The 20,392-nt window shown below is 31.0% G+C and overlaps 1 protein-coding gene across 4 annotated transcripts in view; it reads left to right on the plus strand.

Moving 5' to 3' along the window:
- Window positions 1–20,392, plus strand: part of CSMD3 (CUB and Sushi multiple domains 3) — an 831,873-nt gene that overhangs the window by 596,961 nt on the left and 214,520 nt on the right. For all 4 annotated transcript variants that reach the window (XM_054692020.1, XM_054692021.1, XM_054692022.1 and 1 more), the window contains 5 exons: window positions 1,233–1,402; window positions 7,513–7,669; window positions 12,318–12,509; window positions 16,336–16,462; window positions 18,384–18,586. In XM_054692020.1, coding sequence (XP_054547995.1) covers window positions 1,233–1,402; window positions 7,513–7,669; window positions 12,318–12,509; window positions 16,336–16,462; window positions 18,384–18,586 — 849 coding nt within the window. The remainder of the gene's footprint in view (window positions 1–1,232; window positions 1,403–7,512; window positions 7,670–12,317; window positions 12,510–16,335; window positions 16,463–18,383; window positions 18,587–20,392) is intronic.

Raw genomic sequence — 20,392 nt, forward strand, 5'->3', positions numbered from 1 at the left:
TGTTTTTTTTTTTTTTGGAAGATGGAGGAATGCCATTGATACTTCATGTGATTGATTATTAATATCACATCATTAGTTTTTAATGTTGTTACATTACGTTGATATTACACAGACTGCTCCATCCTGTTTATTTTCTTTCCCTCGTTGAGCTTTTTTATTTTGCCTTATTTTTGTTAATGTTTCACATTTAATAGATAAAGCTATTCATTATCCTTCATCTTGTATATGTTGCATAATTTTCTGTGAATCGTTATTTTTTAAAATATCTTATTTCTGGAACATATGACTTGCTTTATTTTTCAATTTTGTAAGAACTTTAAAAATGCATTATTTCCTGGCCTATGGAATGGTAATATGTAGCAAGATACTAGATAAATTAGAAACTGAGTTTATTGAATTTTTGAGGCATAGGACAATATGTTTGGAAGGTATAAGGACTTGTTTGATTTTTGCAAGTTTTTAGAAGTAAAAAATAATTTTGCAAAAAGTGAGAAATTTTCAATTCTCTCTGAGTGGTTAGATATATACTCAAATTTTTCAAAATGTATCCTGTAGATTAAGCAGTACCATATACTGATTGTGAGGCTTTCTCGACCCATTCTATCTTTTAAATGAGAGCAGGGATAGAATTACAAAACAGGCCCCAATTTGCCATTGTTATTGATTAGTGGGTTGTACCTGTATATCATTTTTCAAAGGCAGTATAGTATTTATTACCTTTTTTTTTTTTAACTAATGCTCTTGAATCAGGGGACTATTTAGTATTGGGAGGGAAAAGAGTCAAATTAAAAAATAAAGTGAAAATAGATGGGAGTGAATTTGAATCTTCCCAAAATAAAATTATTTAATCATTTAACATAATTTAAAAAGAATTAGATTATAAAATTGAAAGTAATAACTTAACCAGAGATCTGCAAACTCAAAATATCTCCTGATAATCTTTTGCTCTCATCCTTTTCCATGCTGTTGTTTTTTTCTGGGGTGGAGGAAATAGTCAAACTATTTTATATTTCTATTTATGCATAAGTGTCCTCTACACAGACAGACATTCCTTCTTCCCATATATTATTTGAGAGGGAATGAATCATCTACAACACATAGCCATTTTGTACATTATTTTCCTGTTAGGCTGTAGTTAAAATATAGTGCATTTACACTTTCATACATTATATTACTTGAAATTGAAAATGCTTTCTATTTAACTATGCTTCAATATTCTGTTTTACCTGCAGCTGAATGTGGTGCATCTGCAACAAATAATGAAGGAATTTTGCTTTCTCCAAATTATCCACTCAACTATGAAAACAACCATGAATGCATTTATAGTATTCAGGTTCAAGCAGGAAAGGGAATCAATATTTCAGCCAGAACATTTCATTTAGCACAAGGAGATGTTCTTAAGGTAGGTGAACTTGGAGAAAATTGTATTCTGATAATTTTTAGTAGACATTAATTCATAAATACATATATGTGTATTTCTCATTACACATTATTTCTCATTATCCTATTATTTTTTCATTAGGATAGAATGGTTTGTTTACAATGTGTGTTTATAAATATTTTTTAAAATTTTATGATACATAAATTATAATGCTTCAGTTATGCTAAAATATTTTCATGCCAGGTATCTTATAATCAATAAATATTACATACAAAATATAATTAACACTTACATGGTCATTTCTTTAGGAGTTACAGTTACAATTTGCCTTTACTTTTATGTCTGTTAAGTAACTTACCAATCTCTGTTGATACATGGATAATTCTTTGTATTTATGACTACCAAAAACTCATATTTCATGAATTGTGAAAAATTACTGAACATTTATAAATTATTTAAGAAAAGTGTCAACAATAAACATTTAGTGTAAAATTCATTTAATTTAATTTAAAACTGAGATAATGAAATATTTGAACATTTTGAAAGATATGATTTTAGGCAAATAAATATTTCCATACTCGGTGATTCATATTTGCAAATAAAGTGTTTTGTAAACATAGTTATATTCATTTTCAAAATAAAAATTAATGCTCTATAATGTTACATTTAAATATTTTAAAAGTGATTATAAACCATTTTCCCTCATTTTCAACATTTCCTTTAGTACACTTAAATCAAATAAGATATTCATCATATATCTATTTGCACAAATCTTGGAAAAAATATCCCATTTTTGGCAGAAGTGGAGCAGTCTTGTTTAAAGTTATTTTAAGACTGCTGTTAGTTTTTTTCTGTTAAAGAGAATATCATTTTGATGATAATTAATGGTTCTTGAACACATCCAATACTTGCTGTACGTTTGCGTGACAGTGACAGGCATGGGAAAAATCTTCTGCGGTACACCTCTATATATACAACCTTAGCACTAATTAAGAATCATTTCTGTTTCTTGCACTTTTTCACAACAAGCAACAAAAATTCACTTTATAAATCTTCCAATTCAAGTTAATTGTTTGGATTTTCCTGTTAAGATTTATTGAATTTGCTAAATTAGCATCAACATTGATATTAATAGGATGCTTGGACACAGAATAGAGGCAATGCTTATTTTTTTCAGTAAACTATGGGGTAGAAATTAGAAATATAAGCCTTGTCACTAATCTGTATCTCACAATAATAAACATGTGTTTATAAAAGTCAGGATAAGCTTGTCCATGTATACCATCATCTTTTCTAAAATATTTTTCTCCTCCTTCTGTGATACTAGAAATTCATCCATTACTTTTTCATAGTGAATGATACTTATTTGTTTGGGATAGCAGGTGATGCCTTTTAAATATATATTAGTAGCTTTAATGCAGTCCTCAAAGTGCTTTCTGACTTACTTATTTGGAGAATTATCTCCAGGAAGAGTGACAATAACGAGTGACAGCATGAGCGTGTCTAATAACAAGAGACATAGGAAGAGAGAAAAACTCAGTTTACCACCCATTAATTAAGGAGTTTTTTCATGAGTGAAAGGACAGACATTTATATTGCCAGCAAGTTTTAAGAGTTTTTGTAACTCTCCTGGAATAAAGATATATTTCCCAAAGTTGAAAAGATTGCATACTAAATATTACAATAAAAACACACCAATTCAATTATCTCCCTAATAAAAGTCTTGCTTGAAATTCCTTCCAAAGTAACTGCTGTAAAATAACTTCAGCAAGCCATTCTATAGAGACAATACGAGATGGGCTCTTCTTTCTTTCTTTCTTTCTTTCTTTCTTTCTTTCTTTCTTTCTTTCTTTCTTTCTTTCTTTCTTTCTTTCTTTCTTTCTTTCTTTAATATTATTTTTTATTTTTTTACATCATTGTTCATTTTTTAACAATATTTGCTTACCCCACCCCCTCAGGTGTAGTCCCTATAGAGTTTCCTTCACCAATGCACCCGTGCACCATCACCTTAGTCCCCTGTGCTCCTCCTTCCCTCCCTCTGATCCCTCTCCCTCTTTCTCCCTGCAGTAGGTCTCTGATTTATAATTGCCCATTTTTGCTTTGTTTGTATTTTGTACTGTTACTATTTTTTACACTGATGTCTTATTTGGTTCCCCTATATTCCTGCTATACGTGAAACCATCCGATATTTTTCTTTTTCCTTCTGGCTTATTTCACTGAGCATCATTCCTTCTAGTTTCATTCATGTTGCTATGAATGGCATGTTATCTTTTTTGATTGCTGAATAATATTCCATTGTGTATATATGTCACATCTTCTTGATCCAGTCATCTATTTTTGGACATTTGGGTTGTTTCCAGGTTTTACCTATTGTAAATAGTGCTGCAATAAACATAGGGGTACAGGTGTTCTTTTGAATCACTGTTATTGTGTCCTTTGGGTAGATCCTTAGTAGTGGAATTGCCAGGACATATGGTAACTCCATTTTTAGTAGACTGAGGAACCTCCAGACAGCTTTCTATAGTGGTTGGACCAGCTTGCATGCCCACCAGCAATGTAGGAGAGTTCCTTTTTCACCACATCCTCGCCAACATCTGTTGTTGCTTGTTTTTTTGATATGTGCCATTCTTATTGGTGTAAGGTGATAATGAGATGGGCTTTTATACTACAACTTTGTCTTCATGATTTCTCCACCAGTGCAAGGTATAAAATACTTCTGACTTATCTTATACTTCCCATTAATCCTGTGGACAACTATTAATTCAAAGATAACTATGACGCTGGCACAGTTAGACATGTACAAGCAGACAGATGCATTTTTCAAAGGACAAATGATTAATTCTCAAAAATTGTCAAATCCAAAGTCATCTCAAGGTGGAATCCAGTTGCCTAGTTGCAGACTAGTTCATCATAGCCCACCCCCCTTCCTGGCATTTTCCAATATTAATCCTAATAGTTACTTCTCTTCTTCTAATCAGACTATAAAATAAGTAGAAATAAGGGAACAAAATAGCCCATTATGGAAACTACTACCTCTTGACCTGCTTCTCTTTATGTAGTGATTGGCTAGTTATTTGAAATATCATTCTCTAGTAATCTGTATATAATTGTAAAGTTCAGAAGAAGGTTTATTTATTTTCTGATTTAATTTATTATATTATGCTTTATTGGATTATAGCAAAAACAAAAACAGCAATAATTTTTAAAAAGAGTAGTGTTTATCTAAACTTTATACAAACGCACATATGCACACACACAAAAGTTTCCTCTTTGAGATCTCACCATCCAGACTAACACTCCTTACCTATTCACCCACTCTGTCTCTCTCTCCCCCTTTCTTACATAAACTACTTTCGTTATTTCTAACCATACAAGTATAGTTTATATCAATTATACATGATCACATAACTCTTCTCGGTAGTTTATTCCAGGAACCACTACCAGATTTTCTGATTCAATAAATCTGGAAAGATTGTTTCAGTTAGTTAGCACCTGGGACTGTGGATTTTCTAAAGCTCTCCAGATTATCTGATGACCTGCAGGTTTGGGAATTATTTAGTTCTATTCATTTCAGTGGGTGAGAATATTTAGTTTCCCAAATGTTCAGCCAAAATATAAAATGTAGTCATTTTTTTTTCAATGAACATCTGTAGAAGTTGTTTATTATATGTAGGTTCTAAGCAATCAACAATGAATAGTTCCCACTGTCAGCATGGTAGGACAAAAACTGAATGCCAATCAGAAATACGATTTCTGTTTATGTTGTTACTATGTTTGTTTTCATTTTCAGAAAATGACCAAGCATATGTTGAGATAAAAGAATGCAACAGGGATGATTGAAGGCAATGCTTTTAGTTTTTACCACAGTCAGCATGGCATAATTTAAAGACTTATTTCTTATACAAAGTATACACTAAATGGTATTCTCTGGGTGCATCTGTAGGAGTGGCATTCCTGGGTTGTATGTAAGATCCATTTTCAATCATTTGAGGAACCTCCATGCTGCTGTTGACCAGTCTCCATTCCTGCCAACAGTGTAACAAGGTTCCTTCTTCACTTCTTCACCTGCACTGTCTTGTGTTTTTATATGGGCCATTGTCACAGGAGTGAGGGGGTAGTTTATTGTAATTTTGATTTGCATTTCACTAATGGTCAGTGATGATAAATACTTTTTTCATGTACTTGTTGGCCATCTGTATGCCGTCTTTGGAAACGTGCCTATTTAGCTCTTCTGAACATTTTTTGATTGGGTTATTTGTTTTCGTTCTCTTTGGTTGTACCAGTTCTTTGCTGATCTCTGATATCAGTCCCTTGTCTGATATAAAAATTGCAAATATTTTCTCTTATTTAATAGGGTGACTTTTCCAGTTTAGTTATGGTTTATTTCACTGTGCAGAAGCTTTTTAGTTTGATGTAGTCCCCAATTGTATTTATTCTCTTTTTCCTCTTTGCTAGTGCAGACAAATTCATAAACATATCACTAAAGCTCATGTCACAAAGTGTTTTGCCTATATTTTAGCTATGAATTTCATGGTTTCAGGTTTACATCCAAGTCTTTTATACATTTTGAGTTGATTTTCATGCCTACTTAAAAAGTTATTTGTCTTGGACTGCTTTGTCCTTTCTTATTGCTTTTATGCTTCCATATATATTTGAATATATTTGAAATGTCTTATTTACAAGTTAAACAGCATTGACTTGATATCATTAATATAAACCTCTTTTTAAAACTTTCCTTATTATACTTGCTCACATTTTGTTTTAAAAATTTTATACACACTCCAAAATGTATGATTGAATGATCATGTTTCTCTTTACTTTGATAATTATCCTTTTGATTTTATATTGTTAAATAAACTATAGTTAGTGAGTATTCGTGCTGAATTAGAGCCGGTTAGGTGGAAGATGAATCTTTTATAAATTATTACTTAAAATATTTCTTATAATTTCTTTTGAAAAAGAAAACATATGATCCTAGTTTAAAAAGAGACACTATAAATATATATCTCTTGTGACAGATATTAGATTAATTTTTCTTAGTTCTTTCAGGTTAAGAATGAGCTCTATGTTTTCTAAATTTTATTCTCAGCATGAACCACAGTTCATGGCACTAAATACATGTTTGAATTATTTTGTTACATTTATAACATTATACAGAAGAATGATTTATATTTGTTTATTAATTGTTTCTCCTAATTTGTGTATTGATTTTTTTTTTACCACTGAAAATTTGAGGGAAAAAAACACTGGAAGATACATTTTTAAAAATTAAAAACATACTCAATAACTAATTCCTATTTTCACAGTTACACCGATTGTGTAGTTTACTTTCCACCTTTATGTGGTTGTATGTAAATGTTGTTTATTAAAACATTACTTATAGTGGCAAAATACTTGAGTTCATTAAATAGGGATAATAATACAAACTGTGGTAGTGTCGTTGTATGGAAATGTTACACAGCTCTCGAAAGAAAGAATCTATGTCTATTGATGTGAAAAATTAGCTGCAATGCATTGACAAAATTATACTTTCAGAAGAATGAGAATGATATGGAGGTTTCTGGGTGTTTGCCAGTTTGGTTTTGTGTTTTTTGTCTTGTTAAATTTGTCTCTAAAAGCATTTAGTACTCCTTTAAATTAATACATTTTAAAAATACATTTTTTAAAATTTTGAACTTGAAATAAGTTAACAGACATGGATACATAATAGAAATTTGCAAAAGAAGCAAGTATGGTTTATATAAATAATGTTACTAAAAATGCAGTGTTTACTACCTTTAAGCAAGTTGCTGAAAAAACAACCAGCCGACGTTAGAAACCAATGTTATGGGTATTATCAATTTTACATTGTCATTAAAAATAATACCATCACTTATATAAAAGCAAAAGTTGTAGAGCATGAATTCAAGTATCATAGTTGACTGAGCCTGGAATTTTAAAATTATCCATATGGACTCTAATTATTATAACCTGATATTTGTAGAAAATAATACATGTAATTGTCTTTGGGAAACATGTAGTGACCAGATTTAAGATCAGTATGATAATATTCTCTTCTTCATAGATATAAATGAATATGTAAATTGGTTACTATATCACCTTTACATTATAATTTTAAATATATTTTGCAGATTTACGATGGAAAAGATAAAACAACCCATCTGCTAGGTGCTTTTACTGGTGCATCTATGAGAGGACTGACGTTGAGTAGTACCTCAAATCACCTCTGGCTAGAATTTAACTCTGATTCTGAAGGGACAGATGAAGGTTTCCAACTTGTCTATACCAGTAAGTATTTGGAAAAATATTGATACTGAATATTTATTACATAATTGCAAAACACCAGGTAAAGTGATATCCAACATATGATCATTGTTTTACAATTTATAATTTTATTTGACCCCAATGAGAACTTCATAAATTACTTTTGCCATTTTACACTTTGGGAAAAAAACAAAACAAAACATGTAATTACCTTTATTTTCTCAAGAAGTCAAATGAAGGTTACAGTATCAAAGATATTTATATGGAAACCTAAGGGGAATTTGAATCAAATTATTGTTTATGAAAATATTCTTTCTGAATGATATAAGTAGAAGACAAGAGAGTACAGTGACTCATTATATTAAAATATCCTGGTGCATAATACTGTGAGATTATTCTTGTTCCCTGTGTATTACAAAACATCTTCTATCTGTGCTAGAAATATTACATTATTAACATTAACAAACAAATTAGTAAATTTAATGCTAAATACATATTTTTAAATCATGAGAGCTATTGTGTACAATGTGATTTCTCTGAAGTATTTCAAAGACAAATGGAAGTTCATGTAAATTGTTTACAGATATTGCTGTGTTATAAGCTATAAATAATGACATTCAAGATTATTGCTCATATATAATTTCATGATCTGCTCAAAAGGAAAAACATTTTTCAATCTGCTCTCTTCCTCTTTCTCAGTTTTCCAACAAGGCTGCTGAAATTTTTTTTCAAGGCATGGTTCAATGTTTATATAATTGTCTCTCTTCATACTGCATCATTTTGCATTTCTCCTAGTTTAAGCATCAAAAAATGCTTACTTAGATTCAAAAAGTGAGTTTTCAGATGTCACATATTTTGAAGCCTCCTACCATGTTTTTAATTGTTACTGTTTTTGTGACTAGATATACATACCCTGTGTGAATGCACAGTGACTGTTCATCAACAAATTGAATAGAAATTATGTTGAGATAAGAGATGCAACTCTTTATCTTTTCTGTGGGTGAAGGCAGAAATTAAATAGTAGATTAGCAGCATTTGATTGACTCTTGGGGATAGAATTTACTTTAGATTTCTACATAGTCCATCCCTTATGGTAATATTTGCACATAGTAAAAGCAATCATAGAAGTAAGATCTTTGTAACAATGAATAATCAGAAACAATGTAAATACTCACCAACTAGAGAATATATAAATTAATGTTGATGAATGCCTCCAATGGGATAGAAGAGTAATTAATATGAGTAAAATGTGTGTATATATACATAAATGTGAAAACACAATGTGGGGCAATACATAATCCCTTGGAAGAATTTTAATAATTGTGTAATTTATAAATATATAAAAGCTTATGAAGTATATTGTTCATAGTCATATAGACATATAGTAGACATATAAAATGTGTGTGAGAATAATATACTAATTCTGAATAAATTACTAGCTCTCAGTAGAGGAAGATAAGAAGGATTATGGCGAAGAACACAAAATGAACTGCAACTTGTTTATAATGGTAGATAGTAGCAGGAAACAGCATAGATATCAATTTAAGTTATTTAACAAGTTAAAAAGATGTAGGTAATGGGTATTTTAAGTTCATTCTGTGCTCTAAAATTTTCATTTCATCAGAATATCAAATATCACAAGGATGGTGAATATTTCTGGTATCTGTGATTTTTCCGTACACGCCCATCTTTAATTGTCAGTTTCAAGTAGTTGAGCTTTTCAGTGAAAAGACTGGCAGCTGAATGTTTCCATAAAGATTACATAGTTCTGAATATTTATGAATAAGCAACAATAATCTCACCAAATTGGAATAAATTATGTTGTGCTCTGTACCTTATATACTATTGTCCATATGCATTTTAATCTACAATGCAAAATATTATAAATTATCTTAATTTACAAAGAACATCTCCATTTTACCTCATCATCAGCAATTGCCAGCCACATTTACAGAACATTCAAATTAAGGAAGGATGAATTTGCTAATAAACTTTGAAAAGAGAGCTTGCTTTCCATTTTTATTTTGAAAAGAGAGCTTGCTTTCCCTTTTTATTTTGATAAATGCGATATGGTAAAATTCAAAAGTGATTGAATCTCAAATGATAAGTTGAACATTATGGCTGGCAGAAGGAATGGAAACTTGTAATTTGTAAGCAGGGACAATTTAATGTACTATTAAATATGCAAATTCATGCAAAGTAATGTGTCCTGAAATTTTAATATCACTACTTCTGATGTTTCTACTACTGTGTTTGAAAGACTCACTTACTTGACCATGCATCCTTTATATCTCATTATATATGTTACAATTTATTTTATTAACTTCTAACCTCTTGCATGGCTCTGTCTCTGAAGCTGTGTTTGCCTTACCTTAGCATATTTCCACCCAAATGGGGCAGTTATAAGTTAATCCACAGAAAATTCCTGAAGATAGTTTTTCAATTGTTTCATAAATTTAGGTTTCTCATCAGCATTGCTTTAGTTTCTTTTTCACTTGTTTTCTAGAGATAATTGCCTCTAAGAATTCTCATTCATTCATGTATGTTACTGAATATCTGTTTTGTGCCAGAATTTGTGCTGGGTGGTTTTTGTGGAAATAATTCTAGTTTATAGGAAAACAAAGGAAACAAATTATAGTAAATAAATTGAATATACACAGTAATCCTATGGTTTAATACAGTAAGTAATAACATACCCTGGAAGATATTTGGAAGGGCTGAATACACTAAGACCTACTATGCTCATTCAATATACAGAAATTAAACTATAAATGCAGTATTTTAAGCTGTACATGTTCTGGTCATTTTACATATGTTTTGATACTCTAGGGAGTTGATGCAAATTAGTGACTTGACAACAGTGAACTAATATGTGCTTGCTTGCCTCTACCTCAAATCTAGTTTAACTTAGGATCTAGGCCTATAAAAGAGATGCAACTAATTGTTTTTAGTTATCATATGATTGTTAATTTTCTTTTATTCCAATATTATTTGTTCTGAAATCACAGAGTTCCCTCACTCATGAAACTAGAATATTCTTTACAGCCCTCTAGTCTCAGAACCTGTAACCAATATAATTTTGAATCTGATTATCTTTGGTGCATTCATTATATCATTTCATCTTACATGTATATACTTTGTAAAATGTTAGAGACAGAAGAATGCCATAGCTAAAGATTTTAGATTTTCATTACCAGTGTCATGTTTCATTTAAATTATGGAATTTTTTTTTTTTTTGGTTCTTTTAGTATCTTAGCAGTGAATTTCTGTGACTGTTAGTTTTTTAATATTCTTCTTTCTTAACTTCATGCTGAATTCTGAATTTATGGCCTAGACATATTAATTGTTTTCAGATAATGTGATAAGAAAAGTTATATTAATAATAACTATACTGATAATTTTGTCAGGTCTTCTTTGACCCAGTCCGTATTCTTGTAATAACATGATAAAACATAAAAATATTTAATATTTAATGTAATATTTAATAATTAATGTAATAACAGAAAAATATTCCAGTGGCCAATAACTAGGAATGAAGAAAAAAGTATTGACTTCCTCTTTGAACTGAAAGCAAAAATCAGTTTTCCTTGGAGATAAATAGGCAGGATGCTGGGTTCTTATTCTGATCTTTATAATGTAAATGTATTGCTTCAAGGACCAGATTTACATTCTTTATAATGTAAATGTTTGCTTCTTCTGTCTCTAGTTTTTAAAGTCTAGGGGTGTCTATAACATCCTTTACTTTATTCTCCTTTGAAATGTAAACACAATATTCTCTAAAGTTAGGCACATCACTTGAGTTCTCTCATTATTCTTACAATTATAAATTAACTTCTTAAGTATTATTCTTAGTTCAGTATCCTAAGTCTCCAGCAAAAGTCAAACAGAAATTCCTAACCATGCAGAAACACAAAAATAGTTTTCTGCACTCTGGAAAGATAACATGTAGTAATTTTTTAGGTACTTTTTTTCCTGAGAGAATTTTGAGAGCTATATATTTATAGAGAAGACAGTTTTATAAAATTTGAAGTTCTTCAAGCTAATTACTGTGTTATATTACCTCTTGAGGAGTGTATACTTGAAATATGAGATGATTTAAATTTCTTCTATTATTATAAAGCCAAGGCAGTCTAAAGTTATCTTTGCAGTGGACACATTTGCTTCTTGGACACTTAGATATTTCGTCTGAATTTTAAATTTTGATAATATGATACTATTAATGATATTGTAAGAATATATAGCTGTAATAACTTGAAGCAGGCAAGAAGCTTAGTACTATAACAAGCTATAATATAATCATATAGACAATGGGGTAGCATTGATAAATTTGAAAAATAGAGCAAATTCTAAGTTGTCAGTACAAAATATTTTCTGTGGCTGTTGTATCTTATCAAACTTAAGTATGGTAAGAATAATATAAGAAAAAGTATGTAATCATACTGAAAATAATGAACAATAATAATGTATATGTTTCTATCCCCAAATTATGTTTTTGAGGTAGATTTTCATGTTTGTATTTGCTCCAGGGCTTAGTTTCACACTTCTATATGTGTATCCTTTCATAGCCTGCCCTCCATCAATGCCCCAGCAATCTTCTAACATGTTCCACTGTGCCCTTTCCTTCTGCCACCTGCTAAATTTTGCCTTTAATAAAGTTATCTTCTTCTTACAGGTTTTGAACTTTCACATTGTGAGGATCCTGGTATTCCACAATTTGGATACAAGATTAGTGACCAAGGTCACTTTGCTGGTAGCACCATCATTTATGGTTGTAATCCAGGCTATACTCTTCACGGAAGTAGCCTTCTCAAGTGCATGACAGGGGAGAGAAGAGCATGGGACTATCCTCTGCCTTCCTGTATTGGTAGGATTCTCCTTCAGATTTTCTTGAATTATATCTGCAGAAAAATAAAAAATAAAAATATACTGATTGTATCACACACAACTGAGACCTTAAATCAAAAAGTTAATGAATGTGTAATTCAAATGTGTCAGAAGGAAATCAATGGAAACTGAAAGGGTACTTTTATAATCTTATCAATGAATCAATTTTTTGTATACTAGGATTTGAATAGTCACTTTGTTATCTTAATATAAAAATTACCTCACTACTAAAAATGTTATGTCTCTTAATCATACAATTTATTGAATTATGTTTACCAGATTTGTTTTTATGTAGGGAATTATTGTCTAGCCTTGTAGCAAAGTACTCTAAAAAACAGTAGACTGTTTTTCAATAACTTCTAAGTATTTCTTTATATACCTATACCTATTTGGAAATATCTAAGTTTGCATGCTTTTTTATATGTATAGAGTATTATATAATTAACCAATTTCAATAAAAATAAGCAGGTATGACTCAAGGCATTAGATATATTGCCCCCATGAATTCACAGAATGATCATTTTCTGTCTTCTTTGAGTAGATGGAGACATAGACTATCTTATTAGTATCATTGTATAGATAAATGAATGAATGACTGGGTATGTGTGGGAAAGAAGATGTAGTATTGATAAAGACCTTTGACTTTTTGTATTCTGCTCCAAAAATCAAAAAGGTGCTTAGTTGAAATACTAGGGCAACAGGGGGTCCCCTGGTGGTGCAGCGGTTGAGCACTGGGCTGCTTGGCTGCCCGCAGCCTCTGCAGCGCTGCTTAGTTCCCCAGTCACTGGTGAGGATCCCACAAAAAAAAAAAAAAAAAAAATACTAGGGCAACAAAAGAAAACATTTTAACAAAACATTAACTACTCAGTAGGAAGCAAATATGCACTTATTCTTTAGTCATTCTTATGTCTTAATGGTATTTATGGAGACAGAAAAAAATTCGGAGACCCATATGGATAAAATTGACCTAAACCTTTTTCTAAAACAGTTTTATTAAGGTGTAATTGGTATCCAAAGTCTGTACATATCAAATGTATACAGTTTAATGAGTTTGGAGACCTGAACCTTTTGAGCCAAATTTCACTTTGTTAATTTATATGGTCAGCATAGGAAATGCTAAAAAACTTGTTAGAATACAAATAGAAATAATAAAATCCTACACATTAGTGGTCTGGCAATTAATTGCACAGTGTTTTTATGTACTGAAATCACTATTGATATAAAACATTGATTAACCCAGAAAGCAAACATGTTTTTAGTCAAAATGTAGTCATAGTTCTTTATTTTCAGATGTCATCTGAGATTGGATAGACTACGAGGATAATATCTAATATAATTATCTACTGAAATGTGCAAAGCTTGGGATTCTGGAATATGACCAAAACTCTGCCCACTGGCATTGGTAATGAGAAATATGTAGCACTGATTAATTCCCCTTAAGGTTATATTCTTTGATGGGAATATAAAATATATTCAGAAAATCATTAAGGACTGTAATAACATAAAACTATAAACTTGTAAATATGATATGCCATGCTGTCCTTAAAATTAAAATCACAGAACAAATACATTAAAGAAAAAAAAACATGTATTTCCTCATGTGTTGAACCAAACTGAAGACATTCTTCAATTTTTTTGAAAGCTTTTATACAAATGGAAGTATATTTGGTCTGGGATCAGAAGATTTAATTATGTTTGCAATGAATCAATACACTTTATATTTACAAAAATCCCAAGTCAAATCAGTGCTACTACTCAAGAGTTCATGAGAACAGTAAACTTTTCTTTTTTTAAATCTTGGTTGATTAGAAATCTCAGCTGAAAACAGTTGAACACACTTTGTGTGCTAACATGATTTCTATGATAACAGAAGAATAATTCTACTTTAGGTGATATTTTCTACAGGCAACTATTAATAATTTTATCACCTAGTCTAAGATCATAGTTTTCTGTGCTCACCAACCTTAAATATCTGTTTTAGCTTTATTTTCCATCTCTCAAACAAGAATTTTTTTCTCAAGTTATGTGGGTTATTTCCACGTAATCATGTTTCTGATGTTTATACAAAAATTAATTGTTGAAACACCATAGCTGAAGGGATTTAATGTATACCTTCTTCATATGTTTTTTTCATTCTTATGTTACAAACATTAAGACTTTTGTCAGAATATGAACTTCAGTGCTACAGTATATCATACTGGCTCATATGAATGCATATAGCCAAGAAATATATGTAGCAAATAAATACTGAGAAAAAAGTTATGTATAAAGTCAAGATAAAAGGGCCTCCCTGGTGGCGCAAGGTTTAAGACACAAACCATGAAGCTATACGAAGCCACAAAGGACGAGTTCGATCCCCGGCCAGGAAACTACCCACATGGCTCAGCAGACCTCTCCTGACTTGCCCGCTGCTCCTCTCAGCAGTGGATTTCAGTCAGTCCTCCTGTTCTGTTCCCCACTCTGTCTCTGGTGAATCCTCTTACCCCCCATACCTCTGGCCTGTACCCCAGCTCTTGTATGCATAAATAAAATAAATCTTTAAAAAAAACAATATTTTTGTTTATGACATTATGGCAACACCTAGAGTACTGTTTGATTTAAAAAAAAAAAAAAAAAAAAAAAGCAAAAACCCAACAACAACACTGTAGCCTCACCATGTTGACACATAAAACTAACAAGCACAGTGTAGTCAAATATATTGGAAATCCTTGAAAGAAATTCATGTGCTAGACCCTTTTTCTATGTGATAGAGTCTACATATTTGAACCATTATATTTGGTTTTTAGGTGTTCTCCAAATGTTAAAAACAAAGCAAATCAAAAAGATCCAAGAAACTTATTAAGTCATTGAATTTGAATAAGATAGAAACAGTGCAGAGAACAAGAAAATAAATGTAGGAGTATCTTCAAATATTTAAATAAAAACCAGAATGTTTTTGTTTCAGTGTATATTTTTGGCAGGAGAATAATCTGGAGAATTTTCGAATGTATAATGTGTTACACACTTTCCTTGTTTTTAGGCTTTAGAGATATAAAGCGATATATTAACTAAAATACTTGGCTTTGTTCTACTCTAGAAAATGAGAACTTTCAAGATTATCTGCAACTGCAGTAAAGATATTCCCAGTCTTTAAATATATAGTGTCAAAATGGAGAGGGAGACCCCCCAAAAGCTGAGGTTTTAATTATAATGTATGGCAAACTTACATTTTTAATCTAATAAATTTTACAAAAATTAGAGACCACATTAAATCAAAATCAAACTAGATATAACCAAAGTAAGAAATCCAATAAAAATGTCACTTTAACTTTTGGGAAGCAAAAAGGGAAAGAGTTAGTGTGATTTAAAGGGGAATAAAAGGACAATGAAATTTAGAAGGCTTGAGGGACTGCAGTAAAGATTAGTTTTTCTCAGAGGTGGGGGAGCAAGATGATGAATTATTCAGCCTACAACCAACTAGCAGTGAGCAATTTACCATCTGTTTTCCCTTTTTAAATTGTCATTATTTAACAACACATCTCAAAATGTTTGAAATCCTAAACTTAGCATTTTTGATTGTGTGCCCTAATTTGGTTTATTTTATTATCTTTTATGTGATCTAATTGAGACATTCTGGTTTTATTGTATAATATATGCTTGCTTCAATTAATAATCTAATTTAAAAGAATATACAATCGCATGCTTTCAGGAAGGGGTGAAATCAAGCTCCCCTTAAGGATACAAACTATATACTCAATAAATTTGTAGATTATTTTGTAAAGATTGGAATTGAATTGTGACTTTAACTTTTTTTTTTTTTTCATTAGCTGAATGTGGAGGTCGTTTTAAAGGTGAATCATCAGGAAGAATCTTATCTCCTGGTTATCCTTTTCCATATGACAATAATCTCCGTTGTCTGTGGATGATTGAAGTCGATCCAGGGAACATTGTCAGGTAAATGAATTTCATTTTCTTAAATTACTGGGGTATCTGAATTTCCTGACCAACCCCTACATGCAATATCAATCACTATCAAGATTTTTCAATATATTTAACCTTGGCAAGGGAAAAATTGGTCTTCAACTATTTAAAATAGTGAAAGAAATGTTCACAAGCACGGTGTATAGATTTATAGCCACAGCCGTAGCTTGTATAGAGGGAAGCTTTCCATAGTTATAAAAGGTCACTAAGTTTGAGAGTTTTTCTTGCTTCTTTTGGACTTTATTCTTTCAATTCTTGATAACTCAAAATGCTGAATCCACCATTTTGATAGGAATATGAAGTTATTTGGGTTACTGCCATAAGTTCAGTCTCACAAGCCTTCCTGCTGATTTTAGGTAGAGGACTCACAATTCTTTATGTTGTTGCCTCTTAGTTGATGACAAGAACCATAACCTCCTAAATCAACTCCAATCAATTCCCCAAGGCAGTGGCTTACTCTCAGTCCTACTTTAGCTATTAGTTTATTAGTGGGAATGCATTCAAAACGAACAAATCTTCCTTGACATATGCGTGACTAAGTCCGTTGCTGTTCACAGAACAATGATTTCTAACTTAAGAATTGCTCCTTTATGTAAATGAAATTGCAGGCAGGCTCCTGTTGGTGAAGGAGGTTATAGAAAACAAGTATTGTTCTTCAAATAAAAAGCTGAAAGGTGTACTCTGTGTTGTATGTGGTATGCTACATTTTTGCCTTAGCAAGAAAATTTGCAAAACTCAAAATAGATTACACTAGAACTCAAAATAGATTACTGCAACATAGATTATTCAGTTTTATTTAAGTATTTAAAATTAAAAAAACTTTAAAATATTAAATTCAACAGACTTATAGAATTTTAAAAGTTAGGGAACAGTATTTGCTATTAAATTTGCAACCCAAGTCTAAAGCTGTGACAATTCAGATATCAAGCATGAATATGAATCAAACTATCATCTATCTATCTATCTATCTATCTATCTATCTATCTGGCATCTATATATCTACCTATCTAAAATTTAGCATGCTTATATAGTTGGATTTTTGTCATTAAGCCCCAAAAATTATCAGATGCTACTACTAAATTTGTCTAGATTAAACATAAAGCAGAATAGATTTATCACGTAACAGTTTTTGTATTTGTACATTTGAATGGAAAAAGCATTTTTCACATTAAGAAAATTTCCTTTTACTTTTCAGATAGCTGGATGTTATTAATATTATGAGTGGATTTTAAAGTTAAACATACTTTTTCTATATATCTTGAGATGTTCATGTGTGATTTTTTTCTTCTTATATCTGTCATTGTAATGAAGTGTATTGATTGGTTTTTGAATGTGAACAATTCTTGCATTCTTGGAATAAATCTTTTTAGATTCTGATAAGATGACCAAAATATTGAAACAGTGATAAAAATATATACTCTGCAGTCAGACTTCAATTCATGACTCTTAGGGAAATTTTATTTCTTTTTTCCTATTTAAGCTTCATTTGCCACATTTGTGAAATTGAGATAAAAATTTTTCCTGCTTCGCTGGGTCATCATAACAATTAAACAGGAAAACAAATGTGATAAATTTTGTGCACAGTTCTTGGCACTTAAGAGATTCCTTGTGTCACCTGTTACCTGTTGCTGCCACCGTTAATTCATGAACACTGAATTCATGAACACTGAAAATAATCCATACATGACATTTCTGTTTTTGGAGGTGCAAAGAAATAAATTGCAATATTAAAGTAAAAATCACTAAAGCTTATATGTGGTTTACATAATTCATATTTGTCTGACAGAATGAAAGGACTAGTTAACAAAAATAAAGGTGAATATTTGTGTTAATTCTTTATTTAAAACAAATCTAGGTTTAAAATAATCAAACAAGATATATGGTTCTTCCACAGCCTACAGTTTCTTGCTTTTGATACGGAAGCATCACATGATATCCTCCGAGTTTGGGATGGCCCACCAGAAAATGAAATGCTCTTAAAGGAAATTAGTGGATCTCTTATTCCTGAAGGAATTCATAGCACTCTGAACATAGTGACCATCCAATTTGACACAGATTTTTATATCAGCAAATCTGGATTTGCGATTCAGTTTTCAAGTGAGTTATTATTTTACTTATTCAGTGCAAAATAGGAGTGCCATTAAATAGTTTTGTTAACTTTACTGCTAAAGAATATGTTTTAGTTTTTTTTTTCACTTTTATTTTTTATAAGATTTTATTATTTATACAAGCACTGGGTACAGTCAGAAGTGTGGGAGGGTGAGAGAATTCACCATAGCCAGAGCTGGGAACAGAACAGGCAGACTGATGAAGTATACTGCTGAGGGAAGCAGCGGGTAGCAGGAGAGGTCTGCGTGCCATGTGGGACCCTCGCCCAGCGGCTGGGGATTGAACCGGCGCTGCAGAGGCTGTGCGCAGCTTCACAGCCCAGCACTCAACCGCTGCGCCATCAGGGGAAGCCCTATAAGTTTAAGTTTTTAATGACATTTTCTTATTTCCATTCTTTTTATTTGAAGTTCAGAGAAGATATATTTGGGAAAAGAATGCAAATAATTTTGAATTGATTAATTTTTGAGAGCCTCTCTCCAATTGTCCAACAGATTTTTCTTAAGGAAAGATGCTATTAAAATAATTAAACAAATGAACTTGCTACAAAACTACATTATTTTATTTTTTAGAAGCTGTATGTTTTAATATGTGATTTTTAAATACTGTTGACTACTGCTATTACAAAAAAGCAGCCCTACAATTAATAAACCCTAAAATTAGTAAAAACTTTTACTAATTTTATTTTTGTTTCGATAAAGATCTTAATTATATATTCCCATTTATCTTTGACAAAATATTGTAGATCTACATTTAAAGTAATTTCCTATAACAATGAAATGCCATTTAGTGTAAGTAATTACGAGTGTTTGTGGCTTGTTTCTGTTTTCTTTTTATGGCACTGCTAAGTGCCTAAATATAAGTTGTGCTGTAAAAAGGATTTTGATTTAGTAGCTGGAGAAAATGAACATAAACTTAAACTTTTAGCTATCATATTTTACTTTTACTTTTAGCTATCATGTTGTTACTGTTATTGCCAACACACATTCTCTCTTTGACAAAATGATCTGGTGGTTCTTGTTATTGTATGATATTTAAAAGAGCCTAGTAACAAAAACTGTCAAGATTTCCAAGAAGCTATATGGAAAGAATATTAACAAATGTTCTTCAAATGTGCCTGAATTCAAATTCTTGCTCCTACTAACTGTTGATTTTGGACAATTGACTTCATCTTCTGGGTTAGTTTTCTCTGTCATATAATAATAATAATAATAATAATCTCATAAATAGGCTCTGAAGATGTAACATTATCACAGGTACACAAAATTTGGCATTGAGTATATAGTTAATTCATAATTATATGAATATGTGTAAAATCTAACTCCTTTGAAAGAAATGTAAGTAGCATGAAGGATTTCTGAAAGACTGTGCACATAACATAAAAAAAATTCCTGTATACAATTAGACAATTAACTTGGCAGACATTTTTGTTCCTGTAACACAGTTGTTTGACATGATACACAAGCATAGATGAACTATTTTGTATTATACAAACCAAACTTATGTGAGATATATTGTATCATCTCCAACATGCAAATGAAAACAGTGAGTTTAAGAAAGTGTTTTTAATTTGTTCAAGGTTATACTGCTAGCAGATGCTTGGAGGTGTGATTCGAATCCCTGTGTCTAAAAAAGAACTTAACACTAAGCTTTTTTCATAGTAAGTTCTATGCAGTAACTACTATTAGACTGCTACTATTATCCTAAAGGAAATAGCAATTTTTTGTTACATTTTATTAGTTATAGTGAGGATCTGCCACTTAATGAGATATCTCTCTGATTATTTTCCCAAATACC

The sequence above is a fragment of the Talpa occidentalis genome, unplaced genomic scaffold (genome assembly GCF_014898055.3).
Source record: "Talpa occidentalis isolate TD23 unplaced genomic scaffold, MPIMG_talOcc4v2.1, whole genome shotgun sequence".
NCBI classification, from domain to species: domain Eukaryota; kingdom Metazoa; phylum Chordata; class Mammalia; order Eulipotyphla; family Talpidae; genus Talpa; species Talpa occidentalis.